Raw genomic sequence first — 25,893 nt, 5'->3', positions numbered from 1 at the left:
TTGTTTCTTGGGGGAGTGATCATAGTTCATCCTCCACCCCGTGGCCTGAGAGCCCGTCACTCTGGGGACACTGAGCGAGTGCCTCACCCACTAGTTGCTAATAGCAACCCCACCCCCAGCTGTGATGACCAAAATGGTCTCCAAAGATTGCCAAGCATCCCCTGGGGAGAAGAGTGTCCCTGGTTGAGGACCCCTGGGATGCTGCTGGCTTAAAAAAATAACTTTCCTACCTGTGTTTTCTCCCTTTTTGTTCCAGAGTCAGAAGTGTAGGGATGAACTGTCCCAGCTCAACCACAGGGTCCTGCAGCTCGGAGAGGAGGCCTCTACCCACCAGACCCAAAGCGAGAAGAGTCCCGTCACCGTCCAGCTGCTGACACACGGACTGGAGGAGGCCGAGCTCCGGGAGGAGCTGCAGGTGAATGGCAGGCGGGGCAGGGAGGGGCAGGCAGCCGGGCCTAAAACAGACCAGAGGCAGCCCTGACGTGCCTGCAGGTAAAGCAAGGGGCTTCACAAGCAAGCCCTGACAAATGTGTGAACTTTTAGCAGCTTTTGCAAAGCCTGGTACCTCTAGAGAAAGTAGCAGAAAGGAATTAAATCCTGATGATAGGAGCCTAAATTGGGGTGACCTCTCCAGAGGTCATTAGGCAAAACATACATCAAGAGTGGTCAAGAACGTCGGTGTGCTCTGACTTCATGATTCTGCTGTGGGAACTTTACTGAACATTGTGTATGGACTTAGCTGAACATATTTTCATTGCTCTGGTGTTTATAATAGCACAACAGAATTGGAATCAGCTTTGAATCATCAACCGTATTGACTAAGTCAGTAAATTATGGTGCCGCCATTAAAAACCACATTTTTGAATAGTGTCTAATGCTCTGGACATTATAAAAGAGAAAGCATGGCCCACGATGTCGTGGTGGCTGCATGTGTGTGTGTGTGGAGGAAGGGCCAGGAGATACAGCATGTCGGGTGTGCTGTGATCACTGCTGACTTAAATTTTGTAATTCTTGCTTTTCTGAAGTTTCTGCATGAAGCATGCATCACGTTGCTAATGTTCTTCTTATACTTGTGAAACTGACATTTAAAAACAGGGTAACCAAATCCAAAAACTTGAACTTGACCGTGTGACTCAGGACCATCAGAGCCTGAGACTGGCACAGTCACAGCTGAGAGAGGCCCTTGAAGAGTCGGGACCAGGTGAGTGTGAATGGTGGTCCCGGGCTGCGGGGAGTCAGCCTCGCCTCTGACAGCCTGCACGGGACTAGTCCAGCCAAGGGCATCGCGGGGCTGGCTGAGGCCGCACAGCTAGGGGAGTGCCCTCCAGGCCAAGGATTCAGTCAGGCCCCGTCCAGGGTCAGGTGGAACGTGAGCGAACCGTGTGATGGGCTGTGCCTGTTCCCTCACGAGGGCAGGCGGGCATAGCAGCTCCTCTGTGTGTGCCCTCTGCAGGTGGAGGAGCCAGGGAACATGGAAAGTGGCCTCCGAGGTCCAGGCCGCCGGTGGAGAAGCCCCCGAGGGGACCAGCTCCTCACCCTGGCGGAGCCCAGGTGTCACATGCCTGTGGCATGTGTGTGGCAGTGCTGCCAATGCCCTGCACTTGTCCGGCGTGTGCCAGGCTCAGAGGTGCAGCAGTGGGGAAGCAGGGAGCTCACAGGCTGGGACACACAGATGTGAGCAGAATGGGCCCAGGAGGGGTGATGGGTGCCTGCCAGCGTGAGGTGCTGGGACGCAGGGCTGGTTCTTCCGAGGAGCTCGAGCAGGAGGAGAGGAGGGAGGTGATGGTGTGAGGTGCCCTGAGGGCCTCAGGCCCTGGTGGACTCACATGGGGTGTGCTTGGAGAGCCAGGGTCTGCAGGGGGAAGGGGCTGTGAGAGAGGGTCTCTAAGCCTCATGTCTCTGCTCAGTCTGGCACCAGGTTCCCCACCTGGCCCCTGGTCTGACCCCTGGACTTAGCTGTGGACACCTGGTGCGAGAGGTCACTTCTCAGATGGCCCAGGTTGCAGAAGGGTCTGTCTGCATGTGGGACCCCTCCCTGTCCAGGGTCTTAGGAGGGGCTGGCAGACCCCTGTGGGCCCAGCCCCCCACTGTCAGCAGGCACTTTCTCCAAGGTGTCTCTGTGTCCTGGGGGCCCCCTTCCCTGTTTGTAGTGCAAAAGGAACCTTGAGAAATTGCCAGACTGGTTTGAGCCTTTGAGGTGAAGAAGACAGATCCACCCGTGGGCAGCAGGACTGGGCTGCCGGAGGCTTCCCTGCCTGCTGGGGGCGGGGGGATGCCCAGCACTCAGCCGCTGTCATGGGCAGGAGCAGCTGCTGTGAGGCAGCTGGTGTCACCTTTGGTGAGTTAGATGAGGACCCCCCGAAACACGCCTGGATGAAAGTGTGCAGAGAGAAAACAGGGCATCTAGGGACCATCGGGGGTGCAGAGGTGAGGGTGCATCCAGAGCCGTGAGGAGGGAGTGGTCCTGAGGTCACAGGGCCAGCAGGGGAGACAGGCATCAAAGAGGGCACTTACATGGCCGGCATCCCAGGGTGCTGTGGGCGGGGGCACCTGCACTGCCCTCTGTGGCATCGGGTCCTTGTTGCATGGCAGCCAAGCACTCAGGAAGGGCAGACAAGCATCCAGGCTGCTGAGCACTGTGCTGGGGGTTTCCTTAGCATCGCTGCCCCACATTTGGCCGGGCCAGCCTGGATTCAGGGTGGAGAGGTCCGCCATCGTCTGAGGGGCTCACTGCCCCACCCCAGCACCCAGAACATGGAGGCCCTGGCTTCCTGGCTGCAGGGGCCCCTCTTCTCTTCTGGGGACATCCTGCCTTCTCATGTGGTGGTCGAGCAGGGCTCTCCGGAGTGGGCCCACCCTCCACCCACACCTTGCTTTACAAGGAGGGCCTAAGGGGAACTCAGCTGGGCCGTGCTGAAGTACTGCCTGGCCAAGGAGAGTGGACGGCGAGGCCTGTCGTCAGGCTTCAGGGCTCAGCACAGGATCGGCTGCAGGAGGCAGCAAGGCACCCAGGCAGGTGTGCGGGACTCAGACCTGGGCTGGAGTGACTGCATAGTGATCATCCGAAGCTCTAAAGTCGCAGGGAGGCGGCTACGTCTGGTGGAGGGTGTGTGAGAACTTTCCTCCCCTCTCTTCATCCCAGGAGCGTGGCAGCTGCTCCGCTGGACCTGTGTGTGTGGTGTGCTTCTGGAGGTCTGTCTGGGGAAACTGCCCAGGGTGGCCCCTCAGACACGGTGACACAGGCCAGTGAGGGAGTAGGGCTGTGGCTCACAGTTTCACCCCTGCCCGGCCAGGATGGCCAGTGCCCTCCTCCCCTGCCTGCCCTCAGCAGGACCCCTGGTGGAGCCGCCACCTCTCCCATCCACGGGGTCTCAGAGGGCAGGTCTGTGTGCTCCAGACGAGGCCACTGGAGCCCATGGTGTAAATGGTGTTTAGATGGCCTCCCAGGTGCTCCATTCAGGGAAAGTGGCCAGGCTCTGGGCAGCCTGGTGCCAGCGATTCCATGGGTTCTGTGCCCAGGAAGCAGATGGCTGAGTCCGTCCACATCCACACCTCTCCAGATGCTGTGCAACCACCTCCGGGGCCCTGGCCACAGCCCGTCTCAGGAGCGTGAGCTCTACATTTAGAGGGAGGCTGCTCTATGCTGCTGGTGGGAGTCCCATTATTGAAGGAATTAAACCCAGCAAAGAACCCAGGGGGTAAACAGGACAGAGTAACTTGATCCTCCCAGGATCCAGTACGAGGTCACAGGGAGGGCTACAGGCAGGCCTTCCAGGCTCTCAGGGTGCAGAAGCACCCCTGAATGGACTTTGTGTTAGTCGCTCAGTCCCATCTGATTTTTTGCAACCCCATGGACTTTAGCTTGCCAAGCTCCTTTGTCCATGGGATTCTCTAGGCAAGAATATTCGAGTGGGTTGCCATGCCCTTCTCCAGGGGATCTTCCCAACACAGGGACCAAATCCATGTATCCTGTGTTTCCTGCATTGCAGGTGGATTCTTTACCATCTGAACTACCAGGAAATGGAGTGTGGGCATCAGATAAACGGACTCTTTAGAAATCGTGGGCTCTGCTGAACACGCCCTTCCCTTGTGGGGTGGCCTACCAGGTAGAGATGCAGTTTTCTGTGTCTGGTGGTGACCCTGTAGCTCTGGGCGGTCACCCCATAACCGCTGTGCCTTTTCCCTGGCAGCTGTATGGAGCCACCCAGAGGCTGCAGCTGGCCCGGTTGCAGCACGCCCAGCAGGTGCGGCAGCTGCGGGAGGAGATGGCACAGCTCGTGCCCGCAGTCCGCGTGGCCGAGCTGCAGCGGCTGCTGGAAGGGGAGCGGCGGGGGGCATGGTGGCTCCAGGCGGAGGCCCAGGTGAGTAGGGACCGGGCTCGGGGGCCAGCTGGGGGTGACGGGGAGGGCAAGTAGGCTTTCTGGTGCCAGGGGGAGGATGGCCTGACAGCCCTCCCACCATGTGGGATGTTTATGGAAGCCATGGGACCCGGCTTCTGCTGGGAGCTGGTGGGCATTGAGTGGCCAACCCTGAGTCCCCAGCCTGTTTTCTGGGCTGCGTGTGTCTGTAGCCAGCTATACACATGACCTGCTTCCAGGTCTGAAAGGTGGTGACAGAAGGGCCACAAGAGAGGGATGGGCAGGGATAGCTCTTCAGGAGTGCAGGCAGGTGCAAAGGTCCTGGGGTGGGCTATGCTTGGCATGTTTAAAAGCAGCAAGGGGTGTGGGGTGCTGGTTGGACAAGAGATCAGCACAGTGACAGCACAGACTTGGGGAGCCCTGCTGTGTGCCAGGCTCACATGCAGAAACAGAGTTGCTGCCTTAAAAGAGCAGCAGAACAGTGGCTCAGCGCGTGCACTGTGGGGGACTGGATCCTGGCTCCACCACCTGAGCCGAGTGGTTTAACTGAGTGAGTGATTCAACTCTCTGTGCTTCCATTTCTTTCAACCTCTGGTGGCAGTGGTTCCCACCTCAGAGCAGTCTCTCAGGCATCAGTGAGTGAGCACCTCAAAGTGTGAGCCTGGGGAAGCACATTTGGGTCCTCAAAGTTCATAGGTTAGTGGGAGGGTGAGGAGTAGCAGAGGGCTAGGTGCCTTCCTGAGGAAGGAATTTGTGCAAGATTAGAAAGGTGGGTAAAATCTGACATTTGTAAAATACAAATTCTAACAAAGAACAGCCTTATAGCATTATGCAAACACGTTGTGCTGGAGAGACATTTAAGCTAGGACAGATTATTGACAAAGGAAATTTAGTCAGAGATCCCCTAGAAAGACTACCATGTTTAGGGAAACTCAACTTTGAGTCATTTAGGATTAAAATCCTAGGACAAAGAGTCTCTTATCTGCTCACACTACAGTGAGAAGTGCAGCTTTGTGGCTTGTGAGACATTTCTAACCATCCCTCCCTATAGATGAAAGGTTAGCCAGATACTCAGATTTTGTACACTTCAGCTGATTTCCATTCTAAAGTAAATAAGCCTGAGATGATTCTTTTTAAAATGTACTGTGTTGATCTCTGTTGCTGCTGCTGCTAAGTCGCTTCAGTCGTGTCCGACTCTGTGCGACCCCATAAATGACAGCCCACCAGGCTCCCCCGTCCCTGGGAGTCTCCAGGCAAGAGTACTGGAGTGGGGTGCCACTGCCTTCTCTGGTGTTGATCTCTAACCTCCTCTTATTCAGGAAGCACATGAAAAACAGCTGAAAGCAACAGAAGAGTGGGTGGAGGAGGTGGAAACGATTTTGAAGAACATGGAAGTGCTCCTCCAAGAGAAAGTGGGTGAGCTGAAGGAACAGGTGAGTGACGGACGCCTCCTTTGGGCGTCTGGGTAGCTGATGAGGGAGACAGGACCCCAGAGAACCCTGTGTCCTGCGGAAGTGCTGAGAAGGGGAGAGGAGGGCAGGGAGAGGGGAGAGAGAGGCCTTGCTGTCCTTTGAGGTCTGCTTGGTGCTCCAGGAAGTGAAATGTGAGCACATCTGTGGAAATGCTTCTCTTCCACAGTGACCAAATGTGGTTTACCTGGAGTGCCCTGAGCCGCGGGTCCCCAGTTTGAGTCACTCTGCGCAGGCTGCCTGCTTGAGACCCCCACTCCAACCTGTGTAGCCCCTGCCCTGCCGGCACCACCGCCCTCCAACCTTTTCGGTCCCCGGGTCCTCACTTTCCTTCCCAGCCGTCAGACTCCTGGTGACCCCCTACCCCCAGTTACTCTTGGTAAAACCTCAACCCCAAGTAAATCTTGAGGCTCCTACATGCTGGGGGAGGGGGCGGGTAGGGGTTGACTGTCCCAACTGCCGCCTTTCCCCCACACCCCTGTCTGGGGGGCCCTTCCGCTCTGCCTCTGACCCCCAGCCCTTCTCCCCTCCTCTCAGTTGTGACTTGGGCTTGTGTCCCCGTAAGACCAGAAGGTCCCAGAGAAATGGCCGTGTGCTCAGCTCACCCAGCCCCGCTTCTGCCGCCCCCTCTCCGGTCTCCTCAGCACCGCCTTCTGGAGCCTGGTCCTCCCATCGAGTTCTCTGCTGCCTTGACAGGCGCCCCTTCAGAGCTGTCTGCTCCCAGCCGCCCGGCCACCCAGGGGCCCATCTGGCTCTTCAGCGCGGCCCTCAGTGCGGAGTAGAGCTCCCATCGCGCGCCCCACGCCCCGTCTTTTGGGTCCTGACAGCTGGGCTCCTCGTCTCCTCTGCCAGCCCGTCAGCAGCAGCAGTCTTCCTTAGATACGTTGGAGCTGCGGCCTGCCTCAGAGTAGACAGCGGCTTCTCCCGTGGCCTCGAGATTCTGCAGGACCTGGCCCCCTCCCCTCGGCCCCTTGCCCAGCCGGCGTGGCGGCCCTGCCTTCCTCACCGGGCCTCCTGGCTGTTCCTGCCACCGCGCATGCGCCGGCCTCTACCCGGGAGGTTTGCGTCAGGCAGCCGCCCCCGCGTCCTCCATGCTTCTTTCAGGTCTCTGTGCACCTCAGGCTCAGCCGTGTGTCCCCCGCCTGGGTTCTCTGTTAACACGCCACCTGACACTGCGCGCTCTGCTGGCTCCTCACGTTAGAACACGTGCCTGTGGGAGCAGGGCCGTGGCTGGGCAGCACTGGCCCGCAGAGCTGCTCGGTAGCTACTTGAGTGAGTGGCCTCAGCGCAGACTTTCAAAGCCCAAAGCCGGGACCCCTGCGTCTTTGCATCTTGACTAGTGTGTCCTGTGTCCCCATCACTGAAGCCCCTGTCGGTGTCGTGTGGGTGGCACCCAAGGTGCCTCGGTGCGTCCCGGCTGGCATGGTGGGCCTGCAGAGTGCACTGAGATAAGGTGATCATTTTGGGTACTCTTGACAGTTTCCTCATTGATTTTTGGAGGCCTCCAGATTTGGGTCTTCTTATCTTCATTTCGTGATAAGTCAATTTGTACAAAGTTGGCTTAAATTTTCTCTACCACATAGTTCGTCAGTTTCCTCTCTCATGCCAGGATAACAAAACCTGTCATTACATCTAACATGTCTCTGATTTGTAAGGTTCCCCAAACTAGTCTGAACACGCATGGAGGAATAGGAAGGGAGAGCTGGTGGCGTGGCGTGGCTGCGTTAGACGTGCAGTACACTGTGGCTTTCTCCCCTCTCCAGTTTGAAAAGAACACCCGATCTGATCTGCTGCTCAAGGAGCTCTATGTGGAAAATGCTCACCTGACAAAAGCGCTTCAAGTCACTGAAGAGAAGCAACGAGGTGCCGAGAAGAAGTCCCAATTCTTGGAAGAAAAACTTAGAGCTCTCAACAAACTGCTCAGCAAGATTGCTACAGCATCCCTCGCTGTGTAGACTGCTTTTCTTCCTGGAGTTCGTTTTGAAAGAACATCTTTAAAGTAAACCACTGTGACGCTGTAACTTATTGTGGCTCACTGGCTGTACACCCCTGGATAGACGAGGATTGTGATTCTGTTTATCTCACAAGCATTTAATGAAGGTCTGTGTGCCAGAGGCTGGGGAAACAGGTTGGAAAAGACTACTTTTTTTTTTTAGTGGTCCTTGGGTAACTTCTAGAGTTACATTCCTAATTTTGCTACTGACAAGCAAAACAGATTATGGGGTTCCCAGCAAGGTAAATGGTAAAATAAAGCAATTTTAATGTTGCACTTCTGACCTTGGCTACAGAGATTCAAACGCAAAGTCAGGGCTCTATAGTTTTACCATTGCACTGTTAGTGCTATGGGTTTAGTCACTGGCATTCTCGTTGGTGGATCGATAGAGACACTCCAGAAATGTACTTTCTGTGACTTTCAACTGGCGATAAGGGATAGAGGAAGGAAGCCTTTTTGTCAGGGCCCGTTCCACCACGAGGGAGTCTAGACAGTGCTGGTATTTTAGGGCTGTGGACTCAGGGAGGATGGTATCCATTGTGAATGCAATCTTTTCCTCATTGAAATGTCATCACACTGGAAAGTGTATGATATGTTTAAAAAAAAAAAAAAAGGGAAAAAGTATAGTTTTATATCCAAGATATACAGAAAGTATGGTCAGTTGGTTTACCAGAATAAACTACTGTAATATGAAGTCACTGTATTTGCAATTAAATCCTTTCCTATTAAAACCGATTAACTTCTAGATATTTTTTAAACTAAAATATTTCAGAGATATAGAAAAATAGTTCTATAGGAAGCACTCATATGTACTACATGAACATGCAGGTGTGTTAAGGACGTTGTTACAGCATCCTGGACAGAAGCCCAGTCCCTGTTTTACTGCAGCCAACCTCTCTCCCCGTCCTGGTGGCCTCCGCTCTCCTGAAGCTGCTGCACGCCCCCTCCGCTCCGTCTGTCTGCACATTTACTGTCCCTGCTTGAATGAGAAAAGCCTTAAAGCGCTGGAATAGATGGAAAGATCAGATCTGGGGTAGGAGGACTCAACAACATAAAGTGGGCTCTTCTCTCCATGCAACTCTGGTCACTTAACCTATGACAAAGGAGGCAAGGATGGACAGTGGAGAAAACCCTCTTCAATAAGTGGTGCTGGGAAATCTGGACAGCTACAGTAAAAGAATGAAATTAGGACATTCTCTGATACCATACACAAAAATATACTCAAAATGGACCAAAGACCTAAATGGAAACTTTTAGAGGAAAACATAGGCCGAACACACTTTGAGGGAATTCTCTGGCAGTCCAAGGGTTAAGACTTGGCACTTTCACTGCTGTGGGCCTGAGTTCGATCCCCGGTCAGGGAACTAGGATCCCACAAGTCACATGGCACGGCCAAAAAAAAAAAAAAAAGCACTCTGACATAAATTGCAGAACTATCCTTTTTGATCCATGTCTTTGAGTACTGAAAATAAAAATAAAAATAAACAAATGGGACTTAATTATACTTAAAAGCTTCTGCACACCAAAGGAAACAAAAACAAAATAAAAAACTAACAGGGAAAAAATATTTGCAAAGGCAGCAACTGACAAGGGATTAATCTCCAAAATATACAAATGTAGCTCTATGTCAAAAAAGTAAAAATAAAAAACCAAAAACCCGATTTAGAAATGGGCAACACAAATAAATAAAAATAAAAAATAGAAATGGGCAGAAGACGTTAGTAGACAGTTCTCCAAAGAAGATGGACAGATTGCCATGAAATGATGGCACGTGAAATGATGGTCAGCATCACTAATTATCAGAGAAATGCATGACAGAACTGCGATGAGGTATCACATCACACTGGTCAGAGTGGCCATCATCCAAATGTCTACTAATAATAAAGGCTGGGGAGGGTGTAGAGAAAAGGAAACCCTCCTACATTATTGGTAATACTGTAAATTGGTACAGCCACTATGGAGAACAGTATGGAAATTCCTTAAAAAGCTGAAAATATACTAGAACTACTGTATGATTCAGAAATCCCACTCTGGGGCATATATCTGGAGAAAACTATAATTCAAAAAGATACACATACTCCAGTGTTCATTCCAAACTCCCTTCCCATCCAAGGTTGCCACATCCCATTGAGCAGAGTGCCCCATGCTACACAGTAGGAAAGACAATTGAGTTTTCAACCTTGGGTCCATCACTTACTGTCTGAGTGACTTTGGTGAGGTTACATAACCTTTCCGAGGGGAGCAGCTACTCACCCTCTGCTGGAGGAACCAGGGAGATGGGTTCCCCTCTGTCCCCTCCCCAGCAGCGCATTCCTTGGCCCTGGTCCACCGGTACTTTGTCTTGTCCAGGCAGACGTGTTTAGGCCTGAGTTGTGCTCCTCTTCAGTCGAGGACCTTCATCATTAGCCTTCCTCTACTCACCACCCTGGGGTCTGGGGCCTGGTGCCCACCTGTCCAGGCCCACTGCCTCCTGCCCTGTCTCCAGAGCAGCTGGACCCCTCCTTCCTCCCCAGCCTTGCCTTGATTATACCTAATGTCCACCCTTACTAGACTGGCGCTCCACCTAGTGACAGCACTTCCCTGCTTCTGCAGAAACAGTGATCACGCACAAATGAACAAGAGTAGTGACCGCTGCCGCGTGTACGCTTAACAAAATGCCCCTTCACTCTACGTGATAGCCTCCAACACCCACAACTTCATAAAGTTGGATGAGACAATTGAGGCTGAGGGTTTAAACTTAATATTTGAGCTGGGATTTGCACATGCACGGCCTGCCTGCCACCAAAATCTGACTCCTTCTGCTGCACCCCTTGGTTTTTCTTTATCACTGTGGGGGTTAGTTTATATTAGTGCCAAATCAGTACTGGGTGAGAGCTAGCCCTCTCCCTCCCCAGGCAAACAGTCTAATTTGCAGGCTGAGGTCACAGTAGGAAGGAGATAGATACATGGATCCATAGAGAAATGGAGAAAATAAATTGGTTGAAATATCTGAGGCTCATTTAGGGGCAGAGCCAGAGTAATAATTCAAAAGGGTTCCAGCATCCCGAGCTTTGTCTTATCCACATACGACTATGATCTCTCTTCTCAAAGCTGAGGGCCCAGACATGGCCCTTGGGTTCTGCCCTGCTACAGATGTGGTTTATTTAAGCATCTGAACGCCAGCATCCCACTTTCCTTTAGACAGCTTTCTTGTGCTCTGACAGCTTCAGAAACTAACCAGGGAGCAGATGTGGACAGAGCAGCCCAAGGACTGCTTGGAGCTGCCGGCTGCACTTGCCTCGATCCTGGAGAAATACTTCTTCCATCCCTCAGCCTCATTCACGGGCTGAAAACAGCCCCAGGGCCCATCCGTGTCCCTGATAAAGAATCCTCTCTCTCCACCCCACACACACCCAGGTTCAGACCTGGGCCAATTTCACCACCTTTCAGGTTGGCTGTTGCCTGTCCTGCAGTATCAGAAATGAGAGGCTGACGCTACACTGTGAGTTTAGATCAGAATGTGCTCTTGAGCAAATGTGTTTCCTGCTTCTTCCCAGCCTCAGCCACCACCTGGGAAGAGGAAAAAGCTCATTGCTCTTTGCTGGGAGCCAGACTGAGGCAGGTTGAACATCCGCTCCAGCTGTTCTCCACACCTGGGATGCGCTTAATCAGAGCACAGTGCGTCAGCCGCAGACACAGGGCAGGAGTCCCCTCCCCGCCAGGAAGTGACAACAGCCTGTGACTGTATGCACGCCAACCTGCCCCCCTCCCCATCTGTGGGGACAGATCAGGGACTGAGGGTCTTGAGCTCTTTTTCCCTCCAGTGAGGATCCAGCTCGTGGCCTCACCATGTGATGTTTATACCCTGGTAACATCACTGGCAGCTTTCTCTGAACCTTACCATCTAGCACCTGTGACCTGAAGTGCTGAGAGCTCTCCCCCTTCACCTGTAGGCAAGCCGTTTGATTTCGGCTCCGGTGGCAGAGAGAACAATTCCAGGGTGAGGGAGCAGAATCTAGGCTGTGGCAAGGAGTGAGGCTGGGCAGCTCCTTCAGGGTGTTTGGTTGTGGGTTGAGCACCTTTGAGGCTGCAGGTAAAGGGGGCAGCATAGTTGAGGGAGAGGTGTTTTTTTTTTTTTTTTTTAATTTATTTTTAACTGAAGGACAATTGCTTTACAGTATTGTGTTGGTTTCTGCCAAATATCAGCATGAATCAGCCACAGGACAGGGCTTTTTTCTTTTTAACAATGGGAGCCATCCTGGTCAAAGCCTCTTGGTCCCTGCTTTTCCTACTATCAGACGCTGTTTTCCCAAGTAGACTAGCTTCCCTGTTAGCTCAGTTGGTAAAGAATCCACCTGCAATGCAGGAGACCCTGGTTCAATTCCTGAGTCAGGAAGATCCACTGGAGAAGGGATTGGCTACCCACTCCAGTATTCTTGGGGTTCCTTGGTGCTCAGCTGGTAAAGAATCTGCCTGCGTTGCGAGAGACCTAGGTTGTATCTCTGGGTTGGGAAGATCCCCTGGAGAAGGGAAAGGCTACCCACTCCAATATTCTGGCCTAGAGAATTCCATGGACTGTATAGTCCATGGCATAACAAAAGAGTCAGACACCACTGAGTGACTATCACTTTCATTTTTCATGCTTTTCATAAATGGCCTTGATACCATATACCATACCACCTATGGTATTGAGGAAATTTCTATTTTATTGAATTTTTTAAAATCATGAATGGGTTTTGAATTTTTTCAAGTGTTTTTTATGCATAGTCTTACTTTTAATTCTTGAATGTTGGTAGAATTGAGCTTTGAAGCCATTTGGTCCTAAGATTTTAACTTTTGGGATTTTTTTTTTAATTAATATTTGAATCTCTTTATTTGTTCCTGGAGTGTTGAGTTTTTCTATTTTTTCTTGTTTTAGTCTTGACAGGGTGTATGTTTCTCAGAATTTATCTATTTCTTCTAGGTTTTCCAATTTGTAACTGTTCATCAATAATAACGTCCCCTTATGATTATGCTTCTTTATTTCTGAGGTATCTGTTGTAATGTCGCTTTCCTTTCTGTGGTTATTTCAGTTTCCTCTCTTTCCTTCTTCCCTTAGGTAAGGGTTTATTGATATTGTTTGCTTCTTTTGAAAAATGCACTTCCAGTTCTTGCACATGCACACTGGGCATTCTGGCACACGGGCAATGTGTTTAGAGGTGTCGCTTAGCAACGATCATTCTGGGATGAAAGATTCCAAACCGTTGAGCTTACCTTAAGCAAACCGTTAAGCAAACCATTAAGCTTACAGGCTTCCCTGTAGTGCTTGTGTTGGGTTTAGGGGACTGTGAAGAGCCGAGGGGGAGGTGAGGTGTGTTTGGAGCCCATAGGCTCTGCGATGAAGAAGATTTTTGGCTACAGGAGTGAGAAGGGCGAGTCGCCCTTAGACTCCTCCATCAGCCTGGGGAGAGACAGAGGTCATCGTAGAACCAGCTTCCAGCCCGGGTACCACATCCGAGACAGGGACCTCAAAAGATCCACAAAGCTGCCAGCGTAGGCAACGTAGCCGAAGTGCAGCAGGTTCTGTTGCTCAGAAAGAATGGCCTGAATGACAGGGACAAGAAGAACAGGTAAGTGGGGAGGAAGGGCCTGGCAGGGCTCCCTCCTTTGAGTTTCCCCTCCAAGGCTCACAGACACCTTTGTGGGATCCAGCGCCCCACAGACTTGATAGGCTGCAAAAGCCTTAGCTGCTTTCGGACCCGCTTATAATTCCCCTTATAGAGCACTTTACTGGTCGTTTTAAAGTGATTTAACTGAATGTCAGTAATCACAGAACTGAAATGAAACATGAAAAGCGTCTTTTTTTGTCCTTCCTTCTCCTCCTCTTCCTTTGTTGTTATGCATGTGTTAACATGATGTACTCATGAGTAAGAACTCTCAAGTTCTATAGCTCTCAAGAAATCTTCTGGAACTCCCTGGCTCTCACCCTGTTTTTCTCATGTGATTTATGAAAACTCTTCTTCCCATGGATTGTCCATTGTGGATATTGGCAATGGACAGATTTTTGATGTTGGCATTTAATGTACACATTTTTATACCATAATGTTATGTATTACAGAAAACTGCATAGTAAGAAAAATAATCCCCATGACAGGTCAACTTCTGGGTTAAAAATTCTTCAGATACAATGCAATATACATTTTATATCAGTATACACTTAGGTGTATAGAGAAGGACCTTAGAAGACAGCTTGGAAGTAGGAAGCTGGGTGTGTCCTTGACTAAGAGGACATTTTCTTAGGATCTATGGTTTTTCCATATTTAAACCAAATAAACATCATGGTTTTAAAGATTTTGGGTTACACATGCTGTCTTCAATTGTGATGAAATTGAAAGTTTTGTATAGTAGACAAAGATTTGCCCTTTTAGATATAAAAATTTGCTTGATGACATTTTCTATTAGAAAGATAAATTAGGTGTAGATGGTGGAGAAATAGCCTGGTAACTATTTAGAGAAAAGTAACTAGATTTTTATCTCACCAAAAAGTTCAGAGGGAGTATAGATCAAAAATTTTAAATACACAGGGTGAGAAAAGTACCAGAAGAAAACTGAAATTCCTATCTATACATTTATGTGTGCTGACGAAGACCATTTTTTCTAGTTCTACTGTTCATTCACCTGAATGTTTTTAATTGGATGGTGGTTGCTGTACCATGTTGTGTTGGTTTCCTCTGTACAACATCATAAATCAGTTGTAAGAAAGAATACACATATCCCACCCCAGAGACCTCTCTAAGAGTGGTTTCAAAGGCAACATTCTGGAGTTTCCTGGGTTTCGGCACCAAAACAAGAAAAGAAAAAAAATCTGAAAGTTGATTTCAGTCAGTTCAGTTCAGTCGCTCAGTCGTATCCGACTCTTTGTGACCCCATGAATTGCAGCATGCCAGGCCTCCCTGTCCATCACCAACTCCCAGAGTTCACTCCAACTCTTTCCGTCCATCCAGCCATCTCATGCTCTGTCATCCCCTTCTCCTCCTGCCCCCAATCCCTCCCAGCATCAGAGTCTTTTCCAATGAGTCAACTCTTCGCATGAGGTGACCAAAGTATTGGAGTTTCTAGCATCATTCCTTCCAAAGAACACCCAGAACTGATCTCATTTAGAAGGGACTGGTTGGATCTCCTTGCAGTCCAAGGGACTCTCAAGAGTCTTCTCCAACACCACAGTTCAAAAGCATGAATTCTTCAGCACTCAGCTTTCTTCACAGTCCAGCTCTCACATCCATACATGACTACTGGAAAAACCATAGCCTTGACTAGACAGGCCTTTGTTGGCAAAGTAATGTCTCTGCTTTTCAATATGCTATCTAGATTGGTCATAACTTTTCTTCCAAGGAGTAAGCGTCTTTTAATTTCATGGCTGCAATCACCATCTGCAGTGATTTTGGAGCCCCCCAAAATAAAGTCTGACACTGTTTCCACTGTTTCCCCATCTATTTGCTATGAAGTAATGGGACCAGATGCCATGATCTTAGTTTTCTGAATGTTGAGCTTTAAGTCAACATTTTTACTCTCCTCTTTCAATTTCATCAAGAGGCTCTTCAGTTCCTCTTTACTCCCTGCCATAAGGGTGGTGTCATCTGCATATCTGAGGTTATTGATATTTCTCCCAGCAATCTTGATTCTAGCTTGTGCTTCTTCCAGCCCAGCCGTTCTCATGATGTACTCTGCATATAAGTTAAATAAGCAGGGTGACGTACTCCTTTTCCTATTTGGAACCAGTCGGTTGTTCCATGTCCAGTTCTAACTATTGCTTCCTGACCTGCATATAGGTTTCTCAAGAGGCAGGTCAGGTGGTCTGGTATTCCCATCTCTTTCAGAATTTTTCACAGTTTATTGTGATACACATAGTCAAAGGCTTTGGTATAGTCAACAAAGCAGAAGTAGATGTTTTTCTGGAACTCTCTTGATTTTTCGATGATCCAGTGGATGTTGGCAATTTGATCTCTGGTTCCTTTGCCTTTTCTAAAACCAGCTTAAACATCTGGAAGTTCATGGTTGACATATTGCTGAAGCCTAGTGTGGAGAATTTTGAGCACTGCTTTAGTAGAGTGTGAGATGAGTGCAATTGTGTGGGAGTTTGAGCATTCTTTGGCATTGCCTTTCTTTGGGGTTGAAATGAAAACTGACCTTTTCCAGTCTTGTGGCCACTGCTGAGTTTTCCAAATTTGCTGGCATATTGAGTGCAGCACTTGCACAGCATCATCTTCCAGGATTTGAAATAGCTCAAGTGGAATTCCATCACTTCCACTAGCTTTGTTCGTAGTGATCCTTTCTAAGGCTCACTTGACTTCACATTCCAGGATATCTGGCTCGAGGTCAGTGGTCACACCATTGTGATTATCTTGGTCATGAAGATCTTTTTTGTACAGTTCTTCTGTATATTCTTGCCACCTCTTCTTAATATCTTCTGCTTCTGTTAGGTCCATACCATTTCTGTCCTTTATCGAGCCCATCTTTGCATGAAATGTTCCCTTGGTATCTCTATTTTTCTTGAAGAGATCTCTAGTCGTTCCCATTCTGTTGTTTTCCTCTATTTCTTTGCACTGATCGCTGAGGAAGGCTTTCTTATCTCTCCTTGCTATTTTTTGGAACTCTGCATTCAGATGCTTATATCTTTCCTTTTCTCTTTTGCTTTTCACTTCTCTTCTTTTCACAGCTATTTCTAAGGCCTCTCAGACAGCCATTTTGCTTTTTTGCGTTTCTTTTCCATGGGGATGGTCTTGATCCCTATCTCCTGTACAATGTCAGGAACCTCATTCCGTAGTTCATCAGGCACTCTATCTATCAGATCTAGTCCGTTAAATCTATTTCTAACTTCCACTGTATAATCATAAGGGATTTGATTTAGGTCAGACCTAAATGGTCTAGTGGTTTTCCCTACTTTCTTCAATTTAAGTCTGAATTTGGCAATAAGGAGTTCATGATCTGAGCCACAGTCAGCTCCCGGTCTTGTTTTTGGTGACTGTATAGAGCTTCTCCATCTTTGGCTGCAAAGAATATAATCAATCTGATTTTGGTGTTGACCATCTGGTGACGTCCATGTGTAGAGTCTTCTCTTGTGTTGTTGGAAGAAAGTGTTTGCTATGACCAGTGTGTTCTCTTGGCAACACTCTATTAGCCTTTGCCCTGCTTCATTCCATATTCCATAGGAACGTGGCACAGATAAAAATAATTTGGTACTTTCAATTTGTTTTAGAATTTTTTGTGAGGATTGGTATCCTGTGACAACTTTCAGCCTTTTCAGAAGTCAAGGGAATCTTGGGAATTTCCTGGAAGTCCAGTGGTTAAGACTCACTGCTCTGGGCCCAGGGTTCGATCTTCTGGTGAGGGAACTAAAATCCTGCAAGCTACAAAGATTTATTGTACAACATGGGGATTATAGTTAATATTTTATAGTCACTTTAAATGCAGTATAACCTTTAACAATTGTGGATCACTGTGTCGTACACCTGTATTATATAATAATATATATTATACATCATCTCTAAAGCAGACTTAGATGAAAACATCTCATGGGAATTAGACCAACAGGAAAAAAGAGAAATGGACAAACAAAAATTCTACAATTTGTAAAGTCTGTGAATTATAAATTATATTCCAATGTCAGAGATGTTAAAATGTGAGAAAATGAGCATATTAGAATCATCGAAGTACAATGTTGTCTCTAATACTCAAAATATATCTGCAAAGGAGGAGTCATATCCTTTGACTTCATTGAGATGTTGTCCTTGTAAACTAGTAGTAGTAGCAATAAATATGATAATATGACCTAACAGTTACTGAGCTGTTATCTGCCAGGAGTGGTTCTGCACCCTTTGCATGGCTCTCATGTAAGCATCACAGTGCTGTCCTGTGAGATAACTACTACTCCCTCTCCATTCTGTTGATGAGGAAATTGAAGCACAGAGAGGCTGAGCAACGGCTAATGAGTGACAGAGTGAAAGTCAAATACAAACCCAAGTTGAGCTGAATCTCAAGGTCATGCTCGTTCTATTCAAGTAGATAGTTCTTTCATTACTGTGGTAAGAAGAGCTAAAGCGAATATAGACTGTTCTTTCTCCAGAAGAAAATGAAACATTTGTTTTAGAGTGATAGGAATAGCATGCTATTGAATGTTTTCAATCACAGGAACTATTGTTTGCTTTGAAACAGTAACACTAGGGTTTCCTAAAAATTGCTCTTGCTTTCCTAGGACTGCGCTCCATTTGGCCTGTGCCAATGGCCATTCAGCGGTGGTCACTCTCCTCCTGGAGAGAAAATGCCTGCTTAACCTCTGTGACAATGAAAAGAGGACAGCGCTGATGAAGGTATGGGGCAGCGAACCGTGTCCACATGAGATGGGTGTGATTTCCTGAGACTAAAAGTGAATTTATCTCATTGAAATATAGCAAACTGGTGAAGCTTGTGGCCTGTTTACTTTGAATTCCTAGAATTTACACTCTGTTTCTTGGCACAACACTAACAGGCCGTAGAATGCCAAGAGGAGGAGTGTGCGACTCTTCTGCTGGAGCATGGTGCCGACCCAAATGTCATGGACGTCTGTGGCAACACCGCTGTCCACTACGCTGTCTTTTGCCAGAATTTATCACTCGCAGCAAAGCTGCTTTCCTATGACGCCGATATAGAAGCCAGGAACAAGGTATCGGTCACCTAACTTTATTTACTAAATGTTTGTGAAGCATTTTTTTTAATCTACAAGTGTTTTATTTACAACAGTATGTAAATAGGTAAACCGAATTGTTGAGGTCCTTTAATGGACTGGGACCTGGCCGTCTGGAGGCGACGATATAAGAAAGTGACAGAAAGAAAGAGGCCGCTACTCCCTGGTTTACGCAGAAAACCAATAAAGTCCTTGAGACAGGACTTGTGTCTCTCACGAAGGCACCGGGCGCCCTCTCGAGGTGGGGTGAACGCACAGGGCGCCTTCTCGAGAGTCTTAGAAGCCCGGGCAGGAGAGTGAGCAAGACGGGTCTCTGCGCTCCAAGGAATCAGCCGGGGAGAGAGACAGAAAGACAGACAGACAGACACGGGGACCCAAGCTCTGATGGAGCAAAGGTGCTTTAATGATTTTTCTGTGGGTATATATAGGCTGTAGTACAAGAAGTTTCTTTCGTCAATGATAAAGATCAGAAAACCAAAGGTACAGTAGCCGTTACCAAGGGAACAAGGGATGATGATGGTCACAAGCTCAGGAGACAATCCGTATCTCAAGAAAGGGGACCGAGACTAACCAGTTTTGTCGTAAAGAGATGTTTACTAAAGGAGATTCAAGCCTGTCTCACACAATGACCCCAGTTCCTGGGAGCAGCGTGCTGTTCCGCTTAAAAAGAAACAAAGGACTTGTGAGAAACAGCACGTAGGAATCCTCCTGTTAAACATGCCCTGACTTGAATAGTGTCCATGAGGCCCTGTAACCATGGAAAAACAATTCCAAACCCGAGTCAGGGGGCAGGGGTGAAAAAAGTCGGTGCCCCCAGAAAGGGCAGAGCTCTGTCTGCCAGCCACCCTTCTACCCTAGAAGGAAGGCTTTCCCATTAGAACATGCGTGGGAGTGGGTGGTGGGCTCTGAGCCCACAGGAAGTGAAGGCCTGAGGGGAATGAAGTGATATGGGCACTGGCTGTTTACAGGGGCTCAGGGAATGTGGGCTGCTGGGGGTGGGCAGAGGAGGAAGGAGACACAGTGCCCAGCAGGGGGAGCTGGGTGAGTGCAAGTGGGCCTGGGAGGCAGCAGGCCTGGAGCGCTGAGCCCTCCAGGACCCCGGGTTCTGAGATCCAGCCAGGTGGGTCAGGTCATGTTTGACACCCAGCAAGGGCGTTCTCTTGTGCTGGTGACCACTTGGTTCACCAGGTACCCCTCGGGGTCTTCCACGCTCAGCCCCGGGGAGCTGCTCTGAGGGGTGGCAGCTGTGCCTGGGGAGCTGCCCCTCCTGTTCTTTCTTCAGGAAGCATGTGAAGTCCGGCCTCTTCAGCACCGCCAGGAACTCCCTCCACTCTCACAGGTGGGCTCAGTTTTCCGTGTTTGGAAGCTCCAGCCTTCCCTGAATGAAAGTATTTTGAAGAAACTAAACTGTCTAAGATTTCACTTTAAGCATGATATTTCTCAAGCATTAGAGAGTAAAGCATTCCTTTATGTGTTTCTGGCTGGTATTTGTGATAACACTGCACTTGTTAGAGGTAAAACATTTTCCAAATATTTTCCCCCACTTAAGGTTTTTTTTTTTTTTTTTTTAATCACTCTAAAATAACACAGTAAAGCAAAATTTGCCTCAGTAGACTTTGTCTTAAAATTCAAACATAACGAAAGCATTTTACAACATAATAGAAATCTTGCTGCTGTTCACAAATTCCCATTTTATGAAAAATGGTTTATATAAACACAGTTTCTCTCTCATTGCCCAAGTCTTAAGAGCGTAAAAGGAAAGGAAAAGGAGCAAGCAAGTGAAAAGTTGCAAGTCAAGCTGGAATTTTGGCAGTTGGGAAATGCCAAGAAGGGGATTCATTTATTTTAATATTTATTTATTTGCTGAGCTGGGCTTAGTTTCAGCATGTAGGATCTAGTTTCCTGACCAGGGGTCGAACCCAGGCCTTTACCGGGAGCACTGAGACCCAGCCCCGGGACCACCACGGAAGTCCCGAGATTTTGGTTTGTGCTTTTTATTCCCTTCAGCTTATAGATTTCTTATATGCTTTTCAGTTTTCAGGGATAATAGTTGTTATTTTGAAAAAGAGTGTGAGTGAATTGTAAACTTGCCTAGGTGCCAGTTTTAAGAAGACTCTGAGCAAAACACTGACAGTGAACAGGTGGTGATGAAGTGGGAATTAAGAGAGAACAAATAACTACCTGATATTATCCTATTCTGGCAGAACGATCCACTTAGATAAGAGTCTAGACTCTGCTCTCCCATCTAGAATGTCTTGATGGGAAGGAAGTAAGGGGTTTATAAATAATGAGATCAGGTTGCCTTTTGGGTTTACTAGTCCCTGTTCTACCACTGTTTACCCAGGAAATTTTTAAAAATTGCAGTTTTGATGACTCTTGCCTCTTACACTTTTCTTTTTTATTCACACCTTCACATAAGAGAAGGAATTGGCCGTATGAGTAAGAGATGAGACTGGAGTGGTTGCTGCAGTAATTCTCAGTTATATTCTGCTGGTGAACCACAATTATTTGGGAAAACTTCTTTTAAAAATGTATAAGCCTAGGCTGTTCGCTGTAGATTTTGACTGAGTAAATTGAGGAACATTTGGACATGTGTATTTAGAACTATTCCCTTGAGATTCTGATCCAATCCTTGATGAATAACTATGGAATGAATACATGTAATTTCTAAATGCCCCCTTCACAAAAGAAAGTAGTCTCTAGAAGGGCTGGAGTTTGATCAATGCTAGCTGCTTCCATCAGCTCCCTCCTTTCCAACACTATTAGCCTAACTTTTTCTCTGCCCCATGTTTGAGACATTAAAAGGAGTATCTTTGGCAATATCTATGGGCTTGAACGACAACCCCTTTTCCTTCCAACCACTCATCATTCGGTGACCCTCCGAGAGTCTTTAGCGATTTGCTCATGGCGAAGTCACTTCGTCTGTAGAGTCTGACCCTTTAAGGATTTTGCACCTTCACTTATCATCCAGGTCATTAGGTCAACAGATGTTTGTTACCAACAGGGTTTTCCTGGTTGCAGTAATAGTAACTCCTGAGCCTTTTTTGGTATCATCTGCAGGACAGACTCTTGCAGTGTGTCTGTTAGAATTGCTGATCCCTGGCATAAGCAGATGAGAGCTCTAAAACCCGTGAAGTTAGTAACAGTACAGAGGGGAATTGTTTTAAGCATTTATTTTCAGCAGGCTTGGAAACTCATTTTCCATTTGATTAACAGTCTAGAAGAATTCTAGAGATAGACTGTAGTTTCAACAGGCAGTGGAAACATTCTTGACTGTAAATTATGAGTCTTTTTAAAAGAATTTATGTTTACTTGAATTATGAGTCTTAATAGCCATGTTTATTACATATGGGGCCCCACTTTTTTTGTGAAACATATGATACTAAAGAAAGGAAAGGTTTCACATACAAATATTTGCTTTATACCCATCTGTTTGGAAACAGCAAACATAAAACCAAAAGTGGGCCATAAACCAAACATGGCCCTTGGATATGTTTAGTATCCTCCACACATTGAGTCAACATTTCAAATTTAGGAGGCTCATGCAGAAGTTCAGGCTTCTCCAAGGACCAAATCTGGACGCCCTTGAGCCCATCCTACTGTTTGGTCTGTGTGCAGAGGCCACGTCTTCTGTATGGGACACGTGTTTTCAGGGTTACCAGTCTCACCTGGCTTTTTCACTTACTCAGGTCATCAGCTTTCTGTCCATAAGCATTTGAGTTTCCAATTTTTGATTGATAGTTTATTTTGATAAATATTTGAAGGTTTTTAAAGACAGTCTAATTAGTCTATAATTGATTTCATATTTTAAAAAATCTCTTAAGAATGGGATTGAATTTTTCAAATTAGAATTTTTAAGTTGGTTGTGGCAGTTTCACACTGAATAACTCTCACAAACACACAAGATTATAAGAGACAGCACAGGGAGAGCTGATGGAAGAGCAACTCCCCAAGAAAATGTTGAGCATGTATTTATTGGTAATTTTATGTTGCAGTAAAGCAAGACAGACACCAGAACTCTAGGATTTTGGAAGCTTCCTTCTGGTGGTCTGGAGGTAATCACATGAGAGTCATCAAGAAGGGTCTTTGAAGATAAGGTGGGAAGGGCGCTCATTCTGCATGCAGTTAGCATCTAGCGAATGCTGACCTGTCAGCCAGAATGTCTAACTTAAGGAAGGGCGGTGGAAAGAGCAAGCAAGGAAGAGAGAATGAGTAAGATTAAATTCCAGGAGACATGTCTGAGAAAGCAGTAAAACAGGGTTCCCACAGTTGATTTTTTGAAAAAAAAGAAAAAGTTTCCCTCTTGGCATGTTCATGTAGAGAATAATATTCCCACTGGAATGTCTGTAAACCTTTTGAGTTTACTCATGGTCATCCTTGGATAGGTTATGCATGCTACAGATAGTATTATATATTTCTGCCTCAGCATTGTCCCTAAAATATGCAGTTGATACAGTAGCTAAATGATACTCACACCCCCTGCATTGGGAGCTTAACACTTAGCCACTGGACCACCAGGGAAGGCCCAGAGGAGGAGCAGATTAAAGAGAAAGAAGGTGCACAGGGTGATGAGGAGGAGGGGGCTCTCTTTCATTTACTTTCTGACTTTTATTTTTAAGTTCAGAGAATCTATTGCACGGTTTTAATTTCAGTTTAGAAATAGGTTAACTGTGTACATTAGAAATGGTTTTCCCTGTTTTACAGGATGACCTGACACCACTGTTACTTGCGATATGTGAAAGAAGAGGGCAAATGGTGGAGTTTTTAGTAAAGAAAAAAGCAAATATACATGCGGTTGATAAGATGAAAAGGTACCGTTGTTCTTTTTCTTTTTAAAACCCTTAGTGCTGTTCTAGGATGGTAATATCAAGATTAAATGAATAAGAGGATTCATTTGTGATCAACACATCATCACTTAGGTAGAAAGTCAGTTATTCTGACCGGGAACCATGAACAATATATAGCAAGAATGTATAGCAGGATTCATATTCCTTTATAATATTGACTGATGTCATATGCAACCTGTTTTTTGTTTGTTTGGTTGATCTGGTAATAGCTGAGGGATTTCAAATTAGTTTTATTAGCTTTATGAAATATGGATTCTGCTTTTTAGTTCACCTCATGATAGTATCGAGTTTCTTAATTCTTTTAAAAGAATTCTTTAACCTCTACTTTGTATGTATGTATTTTTATAAGATGCATAGTAAACCTAAAAGACTTGGTTTTGTCTTATGGATAACTCTTTGTTTTAAATTACTTTGTTTGAAGAATGCTGATGTTATTAGATTGCAAAAGAGTCAGATACAACATAGCGACTAAATAACAACAGCCACAAAAAGGTGGTTATGACTCACTGTCACCAGATCCTGTGGGCTCATCAGGTTTTCATTTTAGTACATTTTGATATTTTCATTTTTAATGCAGGTAGAAGGAAGAAAGATAGCTTTGATTGGATAAACAGTTCCTTTAACAGAGACAAATCAGAGGTGAATGATACAGACGAAAATGATGGGCTTTAGATTCAGGCTAGGTTCAATTACTAGGTTTCCTACCGATTAGGGCTATCATCAGCAAATAAGTTTCCTGATACACAAGGCAAATAGTAATGCATCTTTCAAAGGTGCCTGTGTGTAAGAAAGATTTTATATATAGTATTTCATTTTTAGTGCCTAGCACATGCTTGTCCACATCATTAACTGCCACCATGACTATTTTTATTCCCATTAATATCAATATTTTTGATTTAAATCTGCAAGTAGCCTTTCCTTAACCCAACCTCTAGCTGACGTTGAAGCCGAATATATCAGACTAAGGAGGAAATGGGGAATTTATCCCTTAAATAGTCACCTGCCTCAGATAAGTGACCTCAGGATCGTTTCTTGTCCATCAAGGACTTTATTATTATTTAAAAAAAACATTTATTTATTTGGTTGCATGGGGTCCTAGTTGTGGGAACTCTTAGTTGCAGCATATGAGATCAAGTTCCCTGACCTAGGCCCCCTGCATGGGGGAGCCTGGAGTCTTATCCACTGGCCCATGAGGGAAGTCCCCATCATGGACTTTTGAAATAGTAAGTGCTGCTGCCTGGCATCCCAGTGGGACAGGAGGCTTCTTTTCCGTCCCTTCATTTTAGCCTTGGAGGTAGTTTGCAAAGATGAACACTGATGCTGCCGCTGGTGCTGCTAAGTCTCTTCAGTCGTGTCCAACTCTGTGCGACCCCAGAGACAGCAGCCCACCAGGCTCCCCTGTCCCTGGGATTCTCCAGGCAAGAACACTGGAGTGGGTTGCCATTTCCTTCTCCAATGCGTGAAAGTGAAAAGTGAAAGTGAAGTCGCTCAGTCGTGTCCGACTCCTAGTGACCCCATGGACTGCAGCCCACCAGGCTCCTCCGTCCATGGGATTTTCCAGGCACGAGTACTGGAGTGGGGTGCCATTGATGAACACTTGACCCTGTAAATGGTCAGTCCCTCATGAAAGGGCAAGGCGTTCACTTGGTGAAGCATATCAAATTAACTGTGTAGGTAAGTCAACTCAGCTTCCTGAGGCTGAAGTCATCTCTCTGTTGTTTTAGAACAGCCCTCATGCTTGCTGTCATGTATGAATCACCAGATGTCGTCAGACTTCTTCTTCAGCAAGGTGCTGACATCTTTTCTCAAGATGTTTTTGGATGGACTGCAGAAGAATATGCTGTTATTAGTGGTTTTGATATGTAAGTGTTCACATTAAAATGCCAATTCTCACTAAACTGCAGCCAAAAATAATTTTAACTGTTACTTGCTACGTGACCAGTGAGAGTTCCAGTTTGGTGCAGGCAGTTTGGAGAAAGGTGGTGAGATGTTCCCCCTCAAGAGCTGAAAGCCAAGCAAAGGCCAGTTAGTTACTCTTGGCTGTGGGCTCAGGGTGCTTTATCTCAGGACATGTAGACCTTGATCCTTAGAAAGCTTGACATTAGCCATTTCATTCCAAGTGTGACCTCTCGATATGGCGTATGAACAGTGTCACAGTTGTGATATTTCTAACTAGTTCTTTGGGTCTTGAAATATTTAGTTCAGCAGCAAATCCTGTTTTCTCTTGAGGACTTGCCTCTCTATACGCTTCTGCTTGAATTTTCCAAGAACCCGGCGGATTCCCTAAAATCAACGAGACAGTCCTCTTTCACAAGTCATTTGGAGGGGAAAAAACAGTTCCTTCTCATCATTCTGTTGCTTGCATTGATTCTACTGCTGAGCACTGCTGAGCACTGCTGCTACAGCTGGTCTTGACAGGGTCTGCTTGGCAGCTGGATCTGGAGTCTGGATTGGCTCTATAAAGACTTTAATAAAATCATTTTAAAAGGAAAAAAAAAAAAAAAAAACTCATCCTGCGGTGGGCTCACAATTGACCTTTGCTCCCAGG

General features: G+C 46.9%; 3 protein-coding genes across 3 annotated transcripts in view; all 3 read left to right on the top strand.

The window, feature by feature from the left end:
* The window catches only part of LOC101909551 (uncharacterized), a 43,114-nt gene extending 34,559 nt beyond the window's left edge, over nt 1-8,555 (top strand). The window contains 9 exon segments of the mRNA XM_059892863.1: nt 257-415; nt 1,096-1,201; nt 1,454-1,787; nt 2,304-2,427; nt 2,593-2,846; nt 3,143-3,254; nt 4,056-4,361; nt 5,678-5,791; nt 7,591-8,555. Of these exon segments, the coding sequence (XP_059748846.1) occupies nt 257-415; nt 1,096-1,201; nt 1,454-1,787; nt 2,304-2,427; nt 2,593-2,846; nt 3,143-3,254; nt 4,056-4,361; nt 5,678-5,791; nt 7,591-7,782 (1,701 nt within the window). The 3' untranslated portion in view covers nt 7,783-8,555.
* Nucleotides 1-25,893, top strand: part of LOC132346864 (uncharacterized) — a 186,561-nt gene that overhangs the window by 78,916 nt on the left and 81,752 nt on the right. The gene's annotated exons all lie outside the window — the stretch shown is intronic.
* Nucleotides 12,852-25,240, top strand: LOC112449355 (putative ankyrin repeat domain-containing protein 19). The gene is given in 6 exon segments (XM_025001342.2): nt 12,852-13,306; nt 13,309-13,408; nt 18,031-18,145; nt 18,304-18,477; nt 23,203-23,309; nt 25,070-25,240. Coding segments are annotated over 6 exon segments (768 nt in total). The 5' UTR covers nt 12,852-13,176; the 3' UTR covers nt 25,212-25,240.

This window comes from Bos taurus, chromosome 13 (genome assembly GCF_002263795.3).
Source record: "Bos taurus isolate L1 Dominette 01449 registration number 42190680 breed Hereford chromosome 13, ARS-UCD2.0, whole genome shotgun sequence".
Lineage (NCBI taxonomy): Eukaryota > Metazoa > Chordata > Mammalia > Artiodactyla > Bovidae > Bos > Bos taurus.
Note: the sequence above shows the minus strand (reverse complement) of the source record. Positions and strands in the feature narration are given on the sequence as shown.